The sequence below is a fragment of the Antechinus flavipes genome, chromosome 1 (assembly GCF_016432865.1).
Source record: "Antechinus flavipes isolate AdamAnt ecotype Samford, QLD, Australia chromosome 1, AdamAnt_v2, whole genome shotgun sequence".
In the NCBI taxonomy this organism is placed as follows: domain Eukaryota; kingdom Metazoa; phylum Chordata; class Mammalia; order Dasyuromorphia; family Dasyuridae; genus Antechinus; species Antechinus flavipes.
The window spans coordinates 481,430,167-481,446,873 of NC_067398.1; the positions used below are offsets into that span (position 1 = coordinate 481,430,167).

At 33.5% G+C, this 16,707-nt stretch overlaps 1 protein-coding gene across 1 annotated transcript in view; it reads right to left on the reverse strand.

Moving 5' to 3' along the window:
- ASXL3 (ASXL transcriptional regulator 3) overlaps window positions 1-13,518 on the reverse strand; it is a 215,859-nt gene extending 202,341 nt beyond the window's left edge. Inside the window, 2 exon segments of the mRNA XM_051970269.1 lie at window positions 11,725-11,807; window positions 13,098-13,518. Coding sequence (XP_051826229.1) covers window positions 11,725-11,807; window positions 13,098-13,427 — 413 coding nt within the window. The 5' untranslated portion in view covers window positions 13,428-13,518.
- Window positions 13,519-16,707: the final 3,189 nt, after the last annotated feature.

Sequence of the window (16,707 nt, forward strand, 5' to 3'; positions counted from 1 at the left end):
GATCCACATATGTTTTCAGATTTTTTTTTAATGTATTGATCTATTTTTGCTTATTTTTCCAAAAAATATTCTTTATTATGTGACATGGTTCTCTGAGGAAAAAAGGGAAGGATATAGAGAACTGTATGCAATATAAAGACAAAAGATAGCAATAAAAATTTAATTTGAAAAAATGAACAAGTTATTCCAAAATTTAAACAATGTTTTTCATAGAACTTGTGAATAGGTACATAGAGAATGCTGTACATATACCACATCCAAATTTTAGCAAAGCATTTTATAGTCTTTCACCACATTCTCGACGATAAATAGAAAAATATGGTTATATGAAAATATAGTTAAATGAACTAATAGCCAATGAAATAACCATATTTGTTATTTCCTGGGAAGAGGTCCAGACTGATATAAAGAAAAAAGCCCTGGGTTCTAATCACAGCTCTGCCATAAAGTGGCTATATAACAAAATACTAACTCTTTTAACCTCAACTTCTTCATCTACAAAATGAAATTATTAAGGCAATCTTTAAAATCCTTTCCAGATTTAAAGTTTAAATATACATGTTACTAAGGAAAATAAAAATATTAACTATAAATATTTTTAAAATGAAGACCAGGATGGTTTCAGAAAAACCTAGAAGACTTGTATGAACTGATACAAAATGAGTAAGCAGAACCAGGAAAACACTGTACACACTAAAACTGTACAGCAAAACTAACAACTATCAACTGATCAAGAAAATGATTTAATACAATTGCAAAGAACTCACAATGAAAAATGCTATCCATCTCCAGAGGCAATTAATGAATTCTAAACACAAAATGAAGCACTGTTTTTCTTAAACTAATTTTATTATTTTGTCTGTATTTTCTATTACAACATGGCTAATATGGAAATATATTATGTATCACTTCACATGCATAATCTAAATCAAATTACTTGCCTTCTCAAAGAAGGAGGAAGAAGGAGAGGGAAGAGAACTTACAACTCCATTTTTTTTTAATTGCATGTAATTAGAAAATATCTAATTCAAAGAAAATGAATGTTTGGGTTTTTTTTGGGGGGGGGGTTTGTTTTAAAGAATAAAGCTTCTAAGAACTGTCTAATCAGAAGAAAAGGCTGCAAGTGAAAAGGAAACTTCTAGGGTAATAAGAAGGCTACTGGGAGTGATGGAGAAAGCCTGGAGAGTCAGAAGTAGAATCAAGAAGGGAGGGAAAGAAAGTACTCAAACAAAAACAAGATAATCACCTGAGAATGCTATGGAAAGATTCCTGTATTTTGGCAGCAGATTTGATTCTATAATCTAGATTTCCAAATCTAAAAACAAAAATTTCAGTCCTCAAAATCTTTCAATGATTATTATTTTAACCATATCAAGTCTAAAAACTATTGTGCCTGATTTTAAGGACCTCCATATTTAGAACTATCATACCTAAAGTTGAAGGAGCCATTATTCTTCATGTTTTGGAAATTAGGACATCTGCCTTCTCCAATCTAGAAATACCTCTTCCACTCTTAAGGATATTTCATAGATCTTTGACAACAGATGAGCAAACACAACTCTTAATTCTTTTAATCTCTTAGCATGTAGTTTGTATTGACTTACTAATTATTTACTCTTTCTTATCATGGGTCTAAATAATCTACTAGCCATTTTCATCCTTTATTACTCCTTGTTACATTTAGTTTGTTCTAATAGCCTGATATCTGAGTGCTTATATCTCACTTGAAATTAATATTGATACATGTATGTACGCAATATTTACTTACACACACAAGAAAGTAAGCTGTTTAAGGGCAGGAATCATTTATTTTTTACCCTCTATAGTCCCAGAAGTTTGCAAACAACAGGCATTGCGTTAAGTGTTTGCTGAATTGAATTGTCAAATGAATACCACTCCCAACCCCAAATCTATTTTTCATTTTCAATCAATATTCCAATAGATCTGTAATTTCATCAATCTAGGTTTTTTTTTTCCCTATGAAAAAAAATATTGCAGCCCTTCTTCCACGACTGCTTAATCTGTTATGTCTGCATCTATATTCTTTCAATAAATTCCCAGAAGACACCCAATACTTCTTCAAGTTCTATTGATAATGCATAAATAGCAATAAAGCATAAAAGCTACCAGCCTTGTTTTCACTACATGACTGTTTATTTCTTTACCTCATCATTGATTTCTCTGAAGAATCCTTCATATTATTTCTCAGCATAATCCATTATTTGTTATGTTTCATAGCCTATTTATATCCACCATGCTCTCCTCCATTGCTTTTTCAGGAATTTTCAACTTTATTTCTTTGGAGGCTATATAATCCCATGACTTACAACCACACATAACAGCAGTAAATTTTTTATATATGCCACAGAGTGTGTGAATGTACATGTGCATTTGTGTGAAAGAGAAAGAGAAAAAAACAGGCAGAATAAAAATATGAAACCCTAAATGGAAAATGACCACAAGATCCATATCATTATACACAAAATGTATGCATATTTATTTTTTCAGATATATATGTATGTATCCATATACTCACATATATGCATTATGTATGTGTGCACATGCGCACATGTGTGTGAGTGATATAGCGATGGAAAATGAGATAGGACTACTACTGAACACAAAGAAGAAAATGAACTGTATCTTTTAAGTGAATATGAGAAGAGTGAACTGGATCTTTTAATCATAGTCCAAAAACTCCAAATCACTTCTCAGATATCTTCTACTTAAATAGCAAATTGTTTACTTCCCAAATAGCCCCTCTTCAGAAAACCTTAATTTCAATTAATAGCTGAGATAAAACCACTACCCATATTCAAAAGACTTCAATTTCTCATACAGGATGTTATAATACTAGTAATAATGCTTTTTAAATTTCTTCTTGCAATAACACAGCTTATGGGTGACTTTTGCTCAAAATGCCTTCCATGACTGCTGCAATTCATGTTGTAATCTAAGATGACACTGACACATAATTTTCTGTTTATAAAAGTCATTTTAAGTGATGGGTCAATCCTCCATATGGGACTGGATGCACTTATTGCTTACTGTACATGTAAATGTCCAGGGCAATGTCCATTTTGGGAGATTCAGTTTATTAACAGAAAAAATAAAACATATATTTGTTTTATTCGCCATGGTGAGGTGCTCATTTTCTTTAAGGTTCTATCAAAACTGCTATAACCTCTCAATTTAACTAAACAATTCAATAACCTTTTTCACCTTTACTAGCTTTTGTAAAAAGCCTTTTTTCTGCCTCTCCTACCAGCATTAAGAAATAATATTAGCTCCAATGCTCCAAATGAAGAAATTCTCGAGATTGTAGGTTAGGGGCCAGGTTCAGAAACATGGTATATAACCTGTGTCCAATCAGTTTCCAATAACTACCTCAGGACTCCTGAGCAAAATACTAACCAACTATTACAATATGTCATTTCTTCTGACTCTTACTCAATGACAGTCTCTCCATCTGTGCATCCACCTCATCATTTCTTGAAGCACAGGCAAGTGCTTCTTTCTTTAGAAGGTCCCACCCAACACCCTACTCAAGAAGAACCTCATTGTCAGTTACAAAGAGGACTTAAGTTGAAATCTTGCTTTTACTATATACTACCTATATATACTTAAAACAATGTGAAGAGATTAGTTTAAATGATTTCTAAAAGTCCATTCTGTCTATAAATATATATTATGAATTCCCTCATATTAAATAATTAACATGTAACTTAATATTTAACTATATTTGTGTTAAAACACTGCTCTTTCATGTATTAGTCTTATTTCCTCAAATAAACTATAAAGATTCTCTGAGGTCAGAAAGTATGGGATTTTTTCCTATATATCATACATGGACCTATCTTAATAAATATTTGTTGTTTACTGAGACACTGAACCTTATAAGGAGTAGGGAGCTGAACTTTGACCTAAAGTCTCCAATCTTGATTAATGGTAATTTCCATTTGCCTACAAGATCTAACCTTGACTCTAGTCACTTTACTCCCTAGCTATATTGTCACCAGCTGCTATGCTGTCTGAACCAGAAACCATGACTCAGAAGACTGAGCCTTTTCACATCCAGAACTTCTATCTGATCTTCCCACCATGTCTTGATTAGTGGTTGCCTCAGCTGTATCTAGGGCTGACCTAACTACATTTCACTTTATTTTCTCACCAACCACAGTGCTGCCACTTCCAACCCTCCACTGGCCTCTCCCTCTATAATCAAATCAACTTTGCCATAGTTCTTGAAAAAGTGGTGTCAATCTAATTGCCTCACCTTTCTTTTAATTTTCCAAACCAAATATCTTTCTGGTCATACCCTCTATATCTACTTCCCTCATTAAAAAGTAAAACTATCCTCATTTTTTAATTCATATACTTTACACATTCTTGGCTTTAAAAATGTCTCTTTATTTCATTCATTCATCTCTAAAGCTCCCACCAATTCTAAGATACTATGAATCTATAATCAATTTCATGTTTCCTTAACTAAATTTTAAGTTCTTTAAAGAAATAGTTTTTCTATTTCTATTTTCTAGTTACTTTTTTCGCATCCACATACAGCACCAGGTAATAGTGTTCTGTATACACTCATGTTAATAAGGCAATTGTTGAAAAGACTGATTTTCAATCTCAAATCTTGAGCACAGTTGACAATATCTATGAGATACAAAAACCAGCACTGTGTGAATACTTACTAAATGTTTAATAAAAGTAATACTAAAAAATTAACTATTTACCAAACATTTTCTAATAAGCAAATAAGAATGTGATTTTTCGTTTGGTGTCATTAAACTCACCTTCATACTTCACTTACATAACACTCTTTCGGTTGGATAAGGTGTCACACACTGATAGACCCTACTGCTGCAGAACTGATGGATCATTTGGATTCAGGAAGTCTCAGATGCAGTAGAACTAAAGCTAGGAATGCCCGCTCTAAGTGCCGATTATATGTGAATTATATTATGTAAACTTCATCAAAAAGAATAGTTGGTTTGTTCATTTTTTCCAAGAGTAAAGTGACTTGTACAAATACTGGCTTAACAAAAGAGAACACAATTTAATAACCTTTGAAAGAAAATCACCTATAAAAAGAAGTTTCCATGTCAGCATATTATCATTTTGCATTTGAATTCTGATTCCAAACTCAAGATAGAATAGAATAAAATTAAAATCACTTAGACTTTCCGGCAATTCAGGGCAAAATGATTTTTTAAAAAGTGAAAGGTAACAGGGGAGGAAAGGAACACTTAATTAAATAAAGTCATGTTGCTTAAATCTCTGTTCCTGTATGCCTTGCCAAAGAGTTTCTCCTATATCTGATCCTCAGATGGACTCGAGTCATTTATACTACAATACTATATCCACTTTTGGTTCTAGTCATGCAGTAAAATATTTATAGAGTGCAGTGTATTACTAAAATAAATTACATCTGTATCTTGACAACACCGAACAGCCAAAATTACTTCTTTTGTTCAACTGTTTGAAGGAATTTTTTAAAAAGCTTGACAGAATAAAAAGATGTATGAAGAAATATTGCCATTTCACACTTATAATGTATGTCTTAAAGGTAAACTGAATGCCCTGAAAATTACATATAGTCGCTAAAGTTATTTTTACCAGAGTCTAAAACTCAAATTTAATTCAACGTGAATATATCATGATAGGTTCTTATCATGTATGGTCATGACTCTTTTCAAAGTATTTTGTGCAGTGAAGTACAATAAGAAGCATATTGTGAGCAAAGACATAGGATACAATACTATAACAGAAATGTTCTCAATACTATTCCTCAAAATGAAACAAAAAGCTCCAAATTCAGGATTTCCATCCAGTAATAACACTAGATTCTTTTTTTCCAGCCTTTCTAGACCAGTAAACATTCCTGGCAATGCTAGGAATATTTTCTCTAAGTTGGACACCAATATGGGAAACCTTAAGAAACAGAGACTACCAGGCTATCTAAAGAAGGGTAGATTGTTCCAGATTTGGTTTGGGTTTGCTTTTGTTTTGTTTCTTTTTTTAAAAAAGGTAAGGAAGTGAGGGGGAAAAGGAAGAATAATGAAAGAAAAGGGAAGAGGGAAAAGAAGAGGGAAGACATAGGAAAGAGAAAGAGAGGAGGGGGGAGAGAAAAAAAGAGGAGAAGGGGGAGGGAAAGCAAAATAAGTTGAGAGGTAGATAAGAAGAGAGGCCAGGAATAGAAGCTTCTTTTAAGAAAATTAAGCCAATGACTGTGAACACCCTATGAGAGCAATAATTTACAAAGGATTTAATCCTGGCAATAATTATTAGGATTCTCTGTGTTTTTAAATTTATCTTATGTGCATGTGTTATTTTCCCAGGGCAGAGACTGTTTTGTTTCTTTTCTTGTATCTACTGCCTAACAAGAACTTTCATATATGTGCTTATTAACAAATGTGTATTTAATTTAACATAAAGGATTTCTGGAATTCCTATCCAGAATGTCTAAGTGTGCTTATCAAGCATAAAAGACACTCCCTATGTCCTACTATCCAATGTCAAAAAATATATTTCAATGGAACTTAACACTTCTACCATGTAAAAGCAACAAAGATTTAACTATACAACATTGCTTGGGCAAAGATGACGCAAACACAAATTTCCAATGTGTTCCAACTTAGAAACAACATTATTTTTATGAATTTGTTCCCAACAACTTATTTGACACTTTATTTTTAATCATTAAAAAAATAAGTTATAATTACTAGTGAAAAGAAATAGATTACAAGTTTATATTTATAATTCTAAAATAGTACAATACTTCCAAAGCCCATCATTTTGAAATAAAAAGATAGCCAACATGGAATTTGAAAATAAGAATTCTGAAACAAATGACATGCTTTTTATATCTTATCTCCAGTCAAAATATCTTGGAAATAGGAATGCATCAACTCTTACTACACAAATTAGGAATAGGGTTAAGAAATAGTAACCATTTGTTACTGTATATGGTAACATCATGATTTGAAACTTCCTTCACCCTAAAAAAGTGAAGCGTGAAAAAAATGATACAAATACAATATAAAGTGAATCTTATTTAAAGCAAATTTAGGGGACAGTTAGGTGGCACAGTGGATAGAGCACTAGTCCTGAAGTCAGGAGGACTGGAGTTCAAATGTAGCCTCAGACACTTAACACTTTCTTAACTATGTGACTCTGGGCAACTCACTTAAGCCCAATTGCCTCAAAGGAAAAAAAATATATATAGCATTTAAAAAAAGACAAAAAATCCTTAGACAGTTGTCTTAAAAGCATTTTTCCTACATATTTTCAAAGAAAGAACAGACAATACTATTCAATCTCCAAACCCAGAACTGTCAATAACATACTTTGTATTTAAAAACAAAACTAAAATTAAAACTAAAAATGGTCAGTCTCAATGACAGTGGAAATAACACTGATCATGTATGAAACTTGAACAACTTGATGACCATGAAAGGCAATTACAAGTAGCTAGGTGGTGTAGTGGCTAGAATATTGGACCTGAAGTCCAGAAAATGCGAGTTAAAATCTAACCTCAGATTCCTATGGGGCCAAAGAAGTTTAGTGACTTAACCAAGATCACACCAGACATTAATGAACAGAGCTGGGAATTGAACCCTGGTCCTCTAACTAATTAAAAAACAAAAACAACAACAAAAAAAAAACATTCTTTTCACCATAACATCCTGTGTGGCATTCTTGCAGATACATTTAAATTGCTATTCCTTTACATGCAAAATAAATGATTATCCATGCTATGATGAAAAATGATATTTGTAATGACAAGGAAGCATCATTGGTAGAGAGCACCTGTACATAGTACAATTACAAAATAAAATTTCCTTCCGTTTTTAAGATGTTAATACAAATCATGGAAACAGGTTCTGTTATTTCTTTTCTCACTGATAACTTCTAAAAGCTAGAGGCAAGAACATTATTCCACAGTAGCAAATCATGCCAAAGCCCTAAGAAAATATCTGAGCAGCATTCACACATAATGTACTTTAAGGTTTTTAAAACACTTAACAAAAATTATCTCATTTGTTCCCAAAAGACATATATTATTAACTCCATTTTATAGAGGAAGAGACAATGAAAGAAGTTGAATGACTTGCTCAGAGTCACCCAGCTAGGAAATGTCTGAGGTAGAATTTGAACTTGGGTCATCTTCCTAATTCCAGTGGGACTGGGACTCTAACCACTGCCCTACTTAGATGTCTGTGAAAATACTGAGTATTTGGCCTAACATCTCCCCTCTGTGGTAACTTCAAATCTTCAGATTATTTTTTACTCCCTGAAATGAAATTTTTTCAGTATATAGCTTTTTCTATTAGAAAGGTGCTCCAAAAAATCTATTCACTAAGGCTGACCATTCTCATGTTACTTTAAAGGAGCAGGCTTCTAGAAAACATCATTCACTCCAATTGGAAAATGATGAAGCAAGATCAAAGTGCAAATAAGGCGCACAAATCAAGATATTTTTCATTATATCAAGACACCTTTCACTATACCCTTTTGTCACCTGACATTTATGTCAGGAAATGAAACAAGAAACACATGATATCCTTTTACCAAAAGATAACTGTGAATACTAATATTAAATTAGTAGCATTAAAAATCATTCACATTCTGACAAAAGGTTAGAAAATATCATGATATTAAAAATAGCACAATCCACATAGTAAGTATTGTTTCGACATGAAAGTGATGAGAACACAACTGAAACACATTATCATATTCACCAATAAATTCTGGTAAAGCTAAATATCTGGCAATACAGATAATATGAACTTTCAAGAAACCCAGTCTTTGGTGCCTATATATAAGCACTTAATAAATAAGTGTTGATTAATTATCATTTCAAAAAGAAAAGTACATAATTAAATAGTTAAAAACTTGTAGTGGAAAGGTTGGTATAAAAAGACAAATGTGGTTTCATTTATAAATCAAACAACAGTGTCACTACTCCAAACATAAAGCATACACATATTCATACACAAAAGTCACACTCTAAAAAAGTTAATATATTTGCTATTTCAAGTAGAAGTTTTTTTACCAGCAGTTTTAATGTTAGAAAACAAGCCAATCTTGCAATAAGCTTTTCAATTCACAGGAAATCAGTGGAAAATCTCAGCATACAAATATTATATAAATTCATCCATTTGCTATGTATTTTCTAAATTTAAAAGTCTACCTTTTGGATGTGATTAAAAACACTGAAACTATTAATGTTCTTTAAAATAAAAGTTTCTAATTTGGATGGCACATCAAGGTCATTATAAGCAATAGCAATCCCTCTATTATTGAATGCACATGAATGTTCAGCTCCTGGAGGGAGATAAAATGAATAAATACACATTCTTGTGTCTTTGAATTCCTACTAAAAACTAGAAAAATTTTTATTATGCATGCATATTAAACCAAAGGACTACTGGTCACACCTTTTATACCAATGATATTGCTACATTTAAAAAATAAGAAGACAAAATGCTTGGAATTCCTGAAAATAGCAGCATTTATAACCTTCTAAGAATTCCTCACTAAGGTTCTACCATATGACAACATTATTTCTAAACTTAACTTTTTTCTAAAAGAAAAATATACAGTGACACCTCACTTATCTGGCAAATTCAACAACTTGGAACATAGCCAAGAACTCAGAAAAAAGCAAAAAAGGTCTCTGAGCAGTCAAATTAGATGTCATGAAGCCAAAACACTAATTCAAGAGAATTCCTCAAGTACTTGCTCAGAGTCTACTTATTCTTAATTTAAACACATCCCTAACAACCTTGTTGGTCTGGTTTCCAAATCCCCTGCAGATTGAGAATTCACAGAATTCACAGAATATTATATTACCTGGTGATACCTGAAAAAAATACTGGTCTCAGATATGGACCAGAAAATTGACTTCAGAGTTTATATGCACATATCTAACAGTTGACTTTACAGGACAATTAAACAGAAGTAAGGCCTTATTATTCATCATGGCCTCTTTTCATACTTCCTCAATTCATATTTTTAATTTGTGTATAATTGAAGTGTTTTTTCTTCCTATTTCTTACTGTACTTACTCATCATCATGTTTAAAAATTGTAGTCATTTTTTCTAGCTATAAAAGTTTTACTGCCATGATGAAGGCGTGATTTGAGAGTTAGGATTGTTTTCTGTTTCAGTGACTCTTTAAAAAGACTATCGAGTTTTTTTTTCTTTTTTCTGATTATGTACACTTATATTGCAACCTCTTTAACACACAACTCTGAGAAGACAAGCATTTTAAGTAGTGTGAAGAGGTGTTGCCATAATAACAAGACTAATTATAATGTAGTTCAGAGCCAAGGTGCAGTAGTCTCATATCACACAGTGAAGAACAACAGAGAGTAAGTAGCATATTCACTGCTGTTGAGAAATGTATCTTAATAAACAAATTTCAAGTGATTGCTTTAATGAGGGGCTTTTTGTCTGTGTCGGCAGATCTTTTTGGCACAAAGCCCATATTCAGCAGGAATTTATTTTCTGAGATTCCCTCCCCCTACTCCTTTCTTTTTGGCTCCAGAACAAACATTTCCAATGCTTTTTTAAGGGCACATACATTTCCAGGGCTTTGACAGGTAGCAAGGGGAAAATGAATTTCTAGTTCTCCCCATTCTGTTCTCTGCCAACACACACATATCTAGCTTAGCAGAGCAAGATCACCTTTAAAATTGTTATGTAGTGTCAATAACTGTACAATTCTACATTATTCCCTCCACTTTAGGAAAAATGCTTGCAAAAGTTAACAAGATATATCCTTACAAAGCATTTCTTCAGAACAGATAAACTTAGAAACAATTAGGTTGAAATTTCAGATCATACTGTCCTAAACCAAGCTAAATTTTACAGCTTATTGATCTTATTTTGCAAAAGCCAACATTCAAAGCTGCTAAAGTATGCTATCACTCGTGCTATATAATTACAGGTGAGCCTTTTTTTTCTTTGTTAAAAGAAAAGAAAGCCTATCCCAGAGAAATACTGATCCCCTTTAGCTGCTTTATTTCAATACTAGTCACAACAGTCACAATGCTGAAAAGGTCTTGACAGCTTTACTTGTTTTGGTCATGGGACAATTACTGAATATATTTGCATGTAGGCACAAAAGTACATGCACAAAAATCTATTCTACGAAAACTTAGCCTATTATTTGCCCACAATATGGTTATTTTCATCCTCAACAGTTAACGCCATTCTCTTCGAGCAATTAAGGTTCAAGCCACAAATTACCAAGCAGTTTCAAACAAATACCAGCTCAGAATTAATACTTACATCACAGGATGTCTGTAAACTAACCGTGTTAAATACTATTCTTTCTAGAATCCCAAATTTTATCAAAAGAAATTCCATTCTTATATCTATAGTTCCATTTATTAAACCAGAAAGAACTATGCTCACCATTCATTTTCAAAAACACTAACAACTTATATAGGGAAAAAAAGAGAAACAAGGATAACTTTTCAAAAGATGCTAACTTCAGACAAAACAATCCTTCCTTTATATAAATGGCTCTTCTATAATATTTCATATATAATTTATCAAACTGTTCCCAAGTTAGAAGCCAGGCAAATGTCTGATCAAAAAAGAAATTCCATGTTCACTATATTGGCATCCTAATCACACCTATCACTTTGGGAACCAGCAGTTTAATAAATCAATGAACAAAAGAACTCTATATTCATTAATACTGACCTTGTTTCTTTTAGTCCTTCTTTTTGAATGACTTCCAATATCTGTTTTGCAGTCATTGGTGAGTTGGGGTGTTTTTCTAAAGCCTATAAAGAAATAAAATTTGATGGTTATTGTGTGAAGTTATTTAGCACAAGTAGTACTATATGTAATCATGCAATTTTCATTTAAAAATCATCAAAGAGCAGGGAACTTTATTGCGACATTGACTAAAGAAGAATAAGACTTTTTGGACATTTGTGGCATCATCTGCTTCAAATATAGGGAAATTTTTTTTTCCAAAAAATGTACCAAACACACTGAAAAGGGTTAAACCCAAGGATAACATACTAATAATGACTGACTCAACTAAACAAAGAATAATTGCTAAAATTTGGTTGAGGAAAGGAACACTTTTTTTTTTTAATCACCTTTAAGCACATTCTTAGTGGTTCTCTGATCTCAGGAAGACAAAAGCTGGAGACTACTTAAAGAAGTAGATACTAGTCAATGATGACTTCATAGATTTTATGTTTTAATTCACTTTTTTTTTTAGCTTAAAATAAATAATTTTAAAAGTGTGGTCAAAAATGGTCAAAGCAGCACAGAAGATGCCCAGATGACTCATGACAGTGTGTTTTCCAGTTCAGCTCAGTTTCCAACTCCTTTGCCTTTTCCAATTGAACACAAGCAAAATCTCCCTCCTCTTCCCATTCAGTCCACCTCATACAGTTTTGCAATAAGTTCCATTTTTTTTCCTGCTCCCTTTTCAGTCCTACTTAGTTCATTTTCTAGATTATTTTTAAAAACTGGGTAGAAAAGGGCACCATTTATGCATGTAGTGGGTAATCTACCACCAACTCTAGAAATCAAGCTCCTTCATTATCCAGAAACCAATTTCCTGCCAAACAAGAAATGGCAGGGTCAGGTTCCTGTGATGTCTCACCAATATGGCCGACAGAGACCAAATCTTGGTGGAAGAAGTGAATCTAATCTCCATCCATGTTCTCACCATCATCTCCACTAACACAACCAACAGGGTCACAGCTACTGACAATTAACACAACAGGTTTTTTGACAGGGACTCCTGCCAGCTGAGAAATGGGAAGGCTTCCAATTCATTTCACAAGGGCTACAATGCAGCCATCAGAGAATCTTATTTTGGATCTCTACTACTGTGGGCTGAAAGCCAAAAAGGTCTCTAGAGGAAAAAGGCTTAGTACATAAGTACATCCAATAAGCTATCCAGCCACTTGATTACCCTCCCCCCCTTGCCCCCACCCTCCTCTGCTACTTCACAACTTGAGTTAACTTTCCTGTTCTTCCCTTTCCAGTTCAGAGAGTTTACCCATAGTCCTTGCCCCACATTATTTTCCAATGCAGATCAGCCTTCTTACTATTTGCTTTTTTTCAGTTCTTCTAAAGAGGAATGTAGAAATATGGGCTGCACTAGAAAGGTCTGGGAGGCGAACGAAACTGGTCCTGGCTGGAGACGACAGTGGAGAGCTGAACTGAAGGCTGAGAAAGGGGTAAAAAAGAAACATAGGCATGTCTGGATACGGAAGAGGAGTAAACTGGAAAATACTGAAAAAAAAAGAGGCAACAAGGAAACTGTTTAGAGCTGAAAAGGGGACAAGATTAGACCATAGAGGGAAAGGGAAAAGAACTAGACAGACATGTAAAAGCAGACAGATTTTTTTTAAAGGGCTGGAAATAAGACAGTACATAATTATAAGATACTTTAAAAGGGCATTGGAGATTCAAGGACTTGAAGGAAAAAGGTTTGTCCAACTGAGAGACAAGGCTGGAGAACACTAACTTCAATCCAAAGGGATAGAAGGAAAGTCAGTAGACACTGAAAAAAGTAAACAAGCAGGGAAAAGGGAAATTGGTGGGGTGGGAGGGGTAGGAGAGGAAAAGGTGAAAAACAGTGGAGAAAGGGTTAGAAAGGAGAAAAACTGAGCTGAACTGGTAACACTCCAAAGGGCAAATTGGGTACAACTGGAAAGGGCAGAAGAGGAAACTACACTGTACTGGACAAGGCTTTAAAGGAAACTTGGGTGCACTTGAAAGTGGGGTTACTCACTGTGGAGGACTCCCTGTTTCTCTTCCTGAGTACAGGCCCCTCAGCACACCTGGGCAGCTCCTCCCAGCAATTGAGAGAATTTGGATAGCCCTTTCCCCTTCTCTATGACATCACATCCTACTCTATAAAGGAAGTAAAAGTGCCAAGTATTACAGCATGAACTAAATGAGTAGTGGGAAGGAAATAATAAAGCTATACAAAACACCAGAAGCCACCACCCACCCAGTTCCTACAAGATGGGGAGAGGGAGGAGGAGAGGAGGTACAGTATGCACTAAGGAAGCTGCACTGAACTGGTTGTGGGTACAATAGAACACATGAATAGAGAAAGATAATCTTCACAAAACAAAACAATAAAACCATCAAAAAAATGTGTAACATGGCAGAGACAAAAATCAGGACCCACAAGGCAGCCACGCTCTTAAAAACACTGTAGTATGATACAACCACATTCAGACTAAAATGACAATAACAAGATGTAGAATACTAGGCTGAAAACCACAGACTGATCAATATCCCTTGTTTCATGAATTTCTTGACATGCAAGGGATTTGAGAATTCATATATCCAACAAAATGCAACTTTACAATAAAACTTCCTTAATGTTTCAGAACATAATTGGTAGGAATAATGTAGAGTAAACTTTCTCAATTATACATTGTTGTTGGGTTATTGTTGTTGTTGTTGTTGTTTTTTAATTATGCAATCCCTGCCTTAGGTCTGCTGTATTCCAGAAAATACTATGATAAAGGTATGGATGTTAAGAATAAAGCTAGTCAGTTAAGCAGTCAACCCAAGAATGGAACAAAAACAATCTTAGTCTAACTATATTCTCAGACATTTCCTTAAGAACAGGGCCAGTAACTGCTCAGGCCAGCCAAATATAGATAGTTGCGAAATGGAATACAAATTTCATGAAACTTAGGACAAGAGTATAAGACATATTATATTCATATATAGACCTAGATATCTATTCACTACTTTTCAGGTAAGATTAAGGAATTTCTTCTTATTGAGCATGTAATCCCTTCCCTAATTTCAATTTCCAAGTTTAAAAGTTATCTGTGTTCTCAAGAACTCTGGATATGGAGTCATGAAGACTTGAGTTTGAATTCAGTCTCAAATCTTTCCTTGCTGTCAGTCGGTTATTCTTCATTCTCACAGGGCCAAAATGACATCACTATGTTGGAGTCAAGTTAGAGTGTGTCCATCTGTGGCTGATCAGACCAATTCAAACTCAGAATGTTCTATAGTAATTCCAACACAAATAGTCTATATGAACAGATCAGGAAGATGTCTTTAAATTTGCACATCTCGTGTTTCTTTTAAGATACTGCAATTCTGCACAGCACCTGATGAGAGCACAACCATCCTGAGCAGTCCTATATCACTATCTTTCCTGTTCTGCAATCAACTTCAAAATTCTTCAGAGAGACCTTGAGAGTATCAGACTACTTAACTTCTCCAAGTCTCAGTTTCCTTGTCTATAAAATGTCCTGAGGTCATTTTCAGCTCCAAATCTATTATCCTATTATCCTACACATATAATGCATAATCTCCATTATTGCCTAAAAATGAATCTTAATTAAAATATTTCTTTCAATATATGAATTCCTGTTTTTTAAGCTAGAATATCTTCATTTTATATGCCTCAAAACTTACATTTTGTATATTTTATACTTCAACTATGTCCTTCAAGCATGTCCTTCTATCTTTAAAAAGGTTTCAAAATCTTACACTTTTCAAGAAAAAGGAAAAGTCTTTATAGAATCAACTCAAACACAAGGATAGTCAATGATGAGACAATAATAACGAGACAATAATAAAATCCACTCCTTTCTTTGAAAATTATCTTTAGTTTCAGGGTGAAAGGTTGTTGGCACTAGCCAGTACTAGACTTCACCACATTTACCCTTCCATTTGTATTCTGTGATCGATTAGGTCGTAGAGGGGTTCCTTGCAGAAGCCATCTTCTTATGGGCCCAAAAGCTATCTCTTAGAAATCCCTTTCCCAACACCACTCCCTCCAAAATTGCGATGTATTTTATTTACATTTTATATACATGCATACATATGTATACATGTTTGTGTACATTTCTCTCTATTATATGTGTATGTATGGTATATGTGTGTGCATATTTTATATATATATATATATATACACACACACACACATATATATATACACACACATATATATATGTAAACACATACCTCTCATGCATACATACAAACATACATACACTGTCTTCCCTATAATGTCCTAGAGGCAGAGGGCAGGAATTGTTTGTCTTTTGCTTTGTTAACATATCCCCAGTACTTACTACAGTGCCTAGAACATAATTAGCACTTAATAATGCTTTTTTTGTTAAATGACTGAAGATGATAACATAAAATGAAGAAAACATAAGGACAATATGTAAAGTAATGAAAAGTCAGTCTCTATATTTGTAACTTTATTTTCATTTTCCTCCAAGTTTAGATTTCAACCTTAAAAAAAAAAATTTGGTTCACAGCATCATGACAGGACATTTCCTTATCTATGTATGTATGACCTTTTTGGTGTATATTCACACAGAAGGTGATTTAAAGTGCCCCCAAATAAATATATAAATGCAAAAAGAAGATGAAAATTTTCAGAATGAGCTACCATATTTTAACTATAAAGTAAAAAGATATTTTCCTCTAAGGCAATGGTATTTGAATTTAGGGAGGTAAAGGGCAGAGATATTAGTTAATGATTTATGGGTTGTATTATTTCCTGAAGAAAAAAGTTCTTAAGCATTTACTAAGTATCTATTATGTGCCATACACTGTAATAAGTACTTTTACAAATAATACCTCATTTGATTCTACAACAACCCTGAGAAGCAAGTGCTATTATTAAACTCATATTATAGCTAAGGAAGCCCAGGTTAAATA